The sequence below is a fragment of the Gavialis gangeticus genome, unplaced genomic scaffold (genome assembly GCF_001723915.1).
Source record: "Gavialis gangeticus isolate Ggan-Ray unplaced genomic scaffold, GavGan_comp1, whole genome shotgun sequence".
NCBI classification, from domain to species: domain Eukaryota; kingdom Metazoa; phylum Chordata; order Crocodylia; family Gavialidae; genus Gavialis; species Gavialis gangeticus.
The window spans coordinates 210,744-217,179 of NW_017729023.1; the positions used below are offsets into that span (position 1 = coordinate 210,744).

General features: G+C 42.6%; 1 protein-coding gene across 1 annotated transcript in view; it reads left to right on the forward strand.

Moving 5' to 3' along the window:
• The window catches only part of PRKG2 (protein kinase, cGMP-dependent, type II), a 93,770-nt gene that overhangs the window by 2,407 nt on the left and 84,927 nt on the right, over window positions 1–6,436 (forward strand). The window contains exon 2 of the mRNA XM_019516731.1: window positions 4,493–5,032. Coding sequence (XP_019372276.1) covers window positions 4,506–5,032 — 527 coding nt within the window. The 5' untranslated portion in view covers window positions 4,493–4,505. The remainder of the gene's footprint in view (window positions 1–4,492; window positions 5,033–6,436) is intronic.

Consider the following 6,436-nt stretch of genomic DNA (forward strand, 5'->3'; position numbering starts at 1 on the left):
GGGGGAAACTTGTGTGTGTGTGTGTGTGTATGTGTGTGTGACAAGTGGGAGTGTGGTCAGTACGGGGGAAGACTGGGCTTGTGTGTGTGTGACGGAGCATGTGCAATACGGGGCGGGGGTTCACATACGTGAGAGAGAGAGATCAAGGGGGAGACTGGGCTTGTGTGTGCCTGTGCATGTGTGTGAGATGCTTCAGTGTGTGCAGTATGGGGGGGGTTCAAGTGCAAGTGTGTGTATGTGAGGTACGGTGCAATTCCACACACATGTGCTTGTGTGTATCAGTAAGGGAGAAGAGCAGAAGCCCTAGGAGGGAGGGATTTGGGGGTTGAGGAAAGAGCTTGTGTCCTCTGCCACAACTGCTCTGTGCTCTGGAGAGGTGCAGCCACACCCTCAGTGTGTCTGTGGCATGGTGCAGATGGACTGTCCTGCTCCGCCAAGGCCTGGGAGCCCTGGCACCAGTTCCAGCAGCAGAGTGGAAGGACAGCTCTGTTCCCTACCCACAATGCAACTGCTCCTTGCATGGAGGTGCAAGGGAGAGGTTTGCTAGGCCTTCCACACCATTGCCCCTCTGCTTTTGTGCCTGGGAGAGGGAGGTACAGTCTGGGTCTGCCTCTGTCTCTGGGGTTGACATGAGTGGCTTTAACGTGGTATTACAGTGATAAAACTAGAGTTTTAATCATGGTGGGACAAACCTCCTGGTTTGTTTGTTTTCACCTCACTGAAGGAAATGGGAGAGCCCTGGCTGAGGGGTGAGTTGGTCCAGGGGAGAACAGTCTGTGAGGAGCATAAGAACTGCCAAGATGGACCAGATTCAGATACTGGACTTGAAAGAGTTTGTGTGACAGGTGCTTCAGAGGAGGCTGCAAACCTCTGCAGTATGCTGATGCATTATAATCTATCTCCCACTTTAGGATTTAGTCTAATCCCAATTTGTTAAAGATCAGATGAAGCTATGAAGCATGAGGTTTTCAAGGTTGTGTTAGCTTTAACTATTCTAACTGCGGCTTATCCACATAAATGCCAATGCCTTTTGACTCCTACTAGGTTTCTGGGACATACAACTTCCTGTAGTGATGAGTTTCACAGTGGGACTGTGCACTGGGTGGAAAGGTTTTTCCTTCTTTCTTTCTTTAATTTGCTGTCTTTTTCCTCTGCAGTCCTCTTGCTCTTGTGTTATGGGTTTGGGAGAACAGAACTGAATCTGCCTACTCTAGGACATTCATTGTTTTATGTGCTTTTATCTTGCTTCTTCTAATTTATTCCCTTTGTGAAGTAAAGCATCCAATTCTACCTTCTCTTTTTATGTAAGAGATTTCCCATGTCCTCGCCCCTAGTGCCATTTTGTAAATGTCACCAACCCCTGCAGCATCCTTTTTGAGATGAGGTGGTCAGTACTTCATGCAGAGTTCAATCTGGATGAGAGAGCACCACTGATTTTTTTTTTTTTTTTTTTTTAAATAAAAGCATTGCAATATTTCCATATTATTCTCCACTCTATTCCATATGCATCCTAACATGTAGTTTGTTTTTTCAATTGCAGCTTTACCTCAAGCAGAGGTCTTCAGCTGAACTATCTTCATTGACACCTCAAGCTTCTTTTCTGAGTTGATAATGTTAATTTAGAATTTTGTTAAGAGGTATGAATAGATCAACTTTATTTCTACAGTGTAGACATACAAAAAATAGAACTCTTGGTTCCAAAATGATACCATTTATTAGACCAACTGGGAAGACTTTTTGACACTAAACGTCTCTTACTAGTGTGGTGCCTATTTGCTTAACGTATCTGAGTTATCTAAATGTGATGAGGTTAATGTCAAGGGAAATGGTGACAAAAGGAATTAACATATAACACAACTGAAAGGAAACATTTGGACAGATAAAAATTATAAGCCACAAAGGAAACAAACAAATAGCTTAAATGTGAGCTCTCTTGCCCAGAGTGTCAGCTGTATAATTTGTAAAACTATAATCCAGATAAAAATTCTAACCTGTTAAAGAAGAAAAGTGACTGAACAGTGAAGCAAAATTTCATATTAGAATATACATAGAATGTTAACAGATTTTCCATTGTTTTGAATTTTTTTTTTCCTTGGGTTTCACTTCAGGCCAGACCTGATTGCTAGCTCTTGTCTGAGGGCTCATTTCTTATCTCTCTTTTCCCACTGTCATTGATTTGCTATGTCCCATTGTTATGGGACATACTCAGTATTACCATTGCCTTGTTTAAGCATTACCATTGGCTTGCTTAAGACTATAACATTGGATCCTTCAGATTCAGATGACCTGCACAACTTCACTCGTAATAACTTTCGTATGATGCAACTTTTGTTCATTGTTGGTAAACTTCGCTTGACAGGGAGGGCTAGTACAAGTTTTTGCTAACTACTGAAGTCCCACCATGTTTGAGCTATGCATGGGGGCCTCATGGCAGCAGCTAGGCTGGGGCCATAAGCACTACTGCAGGGCTCTCTACTTCAGTCTTGCCCTGAAAGGGAGTGAGTCAATGAGCACACATGTGCAGGGGTGTGAATTTTCCGTGGAACAAATAGGAGCGGCACAGATTTCTGCTGCTGCTATTTGTCCCCAGGCATTCCCCTGCATGCGTGCTCTATTGCGCGGCGAAGTGACCTGGGTAGGGTAGGGGAGGCTGGGGCCCAGCATGTGCTGGCCCCAGCAGGCTTACCTGGGGTCTTAGGGACCTCCTGGGGCACCAGTGGTGCTGAGCCAGCTGCTCAGAGCCTGGCTGGCAGCCAGTGTATTACTCTGCCCTGTCAGGCTTCCTTTCTGACAGCACATGCTGCTGCTACATGCACCATGTGGCAAATTTTTTAGCACAATTTTTTTTTTTTTGTCACCGGGATTTGTGGTGCCCCAAACTGCTTTGAGGTGCTGCAAACCACACGTGCACCCTCACCAGGATGCACCCATAGGCTCTCTTCTCTTGTTAAGGGTGGATCTTCAGAATAAAAGCATTTTGGTACAGCAGTACAGGGAAGCTTGCAACGCTGTTGTGTATGGCAGGCCTGACCTGTGGGCAGACTTAACTCTCTTATCTGACTACCTTTGACTCATGAGTTTTAAAATCTACACCATGTTTTTTTAGAAGTTCTAGAAACAATTCATACAAAGTGATCCTAATCAAATAAAAGGGTGGGGGGTTGGAGGGGAATAATAATTATTGTGTCTGCTACACTGGCAATGAGAGCTACCTCTTTCATTTTGAGGACTTATATTACTGTATTTTACAGCCCTATAATTTGATATATGTATCTCTTGATCTATGCAGAATACAAACAAATGTTCATGATTTAATTTATGAGTTAAACGAACAAAGAGCAAGCTCATGTTTTTACTGCATCCTGAGGATTCAGTTCCCCTTATAGATTCACTATGAGAGATCAACTTGGAATTTTTCTTTCCTTCCTTTTCTCACTAAAGTTTGGGCCAATTGTGAAATGAGAAGCATCTAAACAAAACTATTGAACGAGTTTATAGTTATATCCGTCTCAAGTAGCAAATATCACATTCTTACTCATCCTACAATTCTGAGAGAAACATGCAAAGGGTTAAGGGTGGGAAAGATGGAAGAAGTCCTCTCAGTCTCTTGAGTTACTGTGATATTTGCTGTAATAAGTTCATGACATACAGGAACTCTTGTTATAAGTCTGACCACTCTGTCTTGGCCTCAGGCACCAGAAATTGGTAAGAGTTACCAAAGGTCAATGCCCTATGAAATAGGTCAGGCCACACTTTCTCAGGTGGCTACTGTTAACCTAAAACAGCTGAACTAATCTTAAATTAGTGAAAGATACTTGGAGGTACAGTGCCAGTGCTTGCTCTTAGCATTAATACCTTTGGAGAAGCTCTAGCAAGCAGATGCTGGAGTTGGTCCTGATTTATACTGGAATCAGCTAGCTCATAGTAGCTGCGCATGCAATAATTATGCATTATCATAATTTATTTATTTGTACCATAGCTATGCACAGGGGCCCAAGCTGTGGACACAAGATACTGTTGTGTTAGGTGCTGTATGAATTTAGATTATCTACTGCTTAAATATGCAGATAGAGCAGATTGTTCTTTAAAAAAAAAAATCACACTTTTTTATTTTTTGCTTCAGTAGTACAGGAAAGTCAAAGCTGTTCATACGTCTGCTGTTACTGTTTATTTTATCCCTACTAGACTGATATCAATTTCATTTGTGAATCTTCCAACATCTACCCTTAGATCGTCCACAAAGAGCAGCAGATAATATGGACCTTTTATTTGAACTACTGTCTCTATACACATTTCTTATAGGAATAATAATAATAAAAAAGGATGAAATGTTTCAAATGTAATTCCTACTCCTTACACAGTTCAAAATAGCAAGGTATCTGAGTTTCAGTGACCAGTTACATGTTCAACTTATTGCCTGTCATCTGAGCATACTTAATATTTTTTTCTGGTTGCAGAGTTAATTAAAATCCACAATTTATATTATTGCCAGGTCATTTGACAAAATGGGAAATGGATCAATGAAACACAAGCATCTGAAGCGGCCAGAGAGACATGTAGCAAACTTCTCCATTAGCTATTCTGGCAATGGGAAGTTGCTGAAAGACCCTGCCCTGGGCATCAATGTGTCAGGGAGAGCTGATGTTCTTAGAAGCAAGGTGCTGGAGCTTGAAAGGGAGCTGAAGAGAAAAGATGAAGAGCTACGTGAGAGTGAACATCATATCACAGAGCTACAGGAACAGCTGGCTACGCAAACGAAAGCCATAGCAGAACTCACTGAGGAACTCCAGAGCAAATGCATCCAGCTGAACAAGCTACAAGATGTTGTTAACACTCAAGGAGGGAACTCCTTCCATTCTTCACCATTTAAAATGGCCCAGAGGCTCAACCAAACTGTTTCCGATGCGTTTTCTGCTAACAGGAGGAGAGGTGCGAAGGAAGGTGTTTCTGCAGAGCCAACAACTAGGATGTATGATCTGAGTAAACAACCCAGGTTTTCCTTTGAAAAAGCAAGAGTCAGAAAGGACTCCAGGTGAGTTCATTCCAGAGCATTTGTAACATTCTGCCTTGTCTTTTCTGCCACTGCAGTGGTACCCTCTCTAATGAACTCCTTCTTTTTTTTCCCCACAGGGCACTTTCATAATAAATGAAGGTGCACTGCCTGCATATTTCTTTCTCAAGTGTTCATGTTTGAATTTATGCCAGACTGCTAGACTTGTCATGCTAGACTTTGTGATCAGTCAGTTTTAAGTATAGCATGTTTAGAGGGTCCAGCTGGAGTCATCTTCAACTGTTAAAAAGCTACAGCTAATAACACTGGTGTTTTTTCCGGAGTAGGTGAACATAAATGGCATCACTCTCACAATTCCTTAATGAAATGAAAATTCAGTGAAAATAAAAGCCAGTTAATGAAAATATGTCTGGCTTTTCCTACTGTCAGATCTCAGTAGTGAAGTCTGACTGCTGAATATCAACTTTGGCTATGGTTTCTAAGGACATTTTTGTACACACCACAAAATTGGCCTTTAAAGCAGCTTAATGCCCTTTTGCACCGCTTTAATGGCAGGCTGTTTGCACGTGTTGGAGGTATAATGTGCGTTAAATGACTTTGGGCCGCAGCAAAATAAAACATCTCCAAGGTGGTTTAGTGTTGCCTGAGAGGCACTGCTGCTGCCATGGAGGGAAGCACCAGCCCACCCCCCCTGCAGCTCAGGGACCGCTCCACTTGCCGACGGCTCACCTTCCCTGCCCTCCTGCCGGAGAGGCAGGTAAGGGTCAGGCCCGACTCTTGGGTTTACTTCGCTCTAAATTGAAGTGGTGCTTTTAAAGACCCACCGCTTCAATTTAGGGAGAATTAAACCAAAGTAAACCCCCATGGCATATACAAATGCCCAGAAGCTCGTGATTTTCGTATCATGGAGAGCTAAACAGAGTAAACAGAGAAGCTCTGTGCTGGGCAAAGAAGGTCAGACTCAATCTGTGGGGATGATGGAAAATAGAACAAAGAAAAATACAATTGAATTGTAAACTTGTGAAATAAGTTTACTTGGGTAAACTTAATGGGTCAGATTCTCTCTTCATTGAACTGGTGGTACAGCACAGCCAGAATCTAGCTACAGCTGCTCTTACCATCTAGGGTGTTGCCCTGAGAGGTCAGGCCAACGCTCAGGATCTCAATATTGTGCTGTTAGACAGGAGTGCATGGTGTACAATTGCACATTCACACATAAAAATCAGTTAAGTACACATACACTCACTAGGTGCATATACCCCTACTAGGCATACACACTCACACTAGCAACTCAGATACACACACATTCAAAATAACCAGTCTAGGTTCATGCACACCTATCACCAGTTTAAGCCCATACATGCTACACACACCAAATTTAGACAGAATCAGTTACCAGTTATCAACACCTGCACATCCAATACA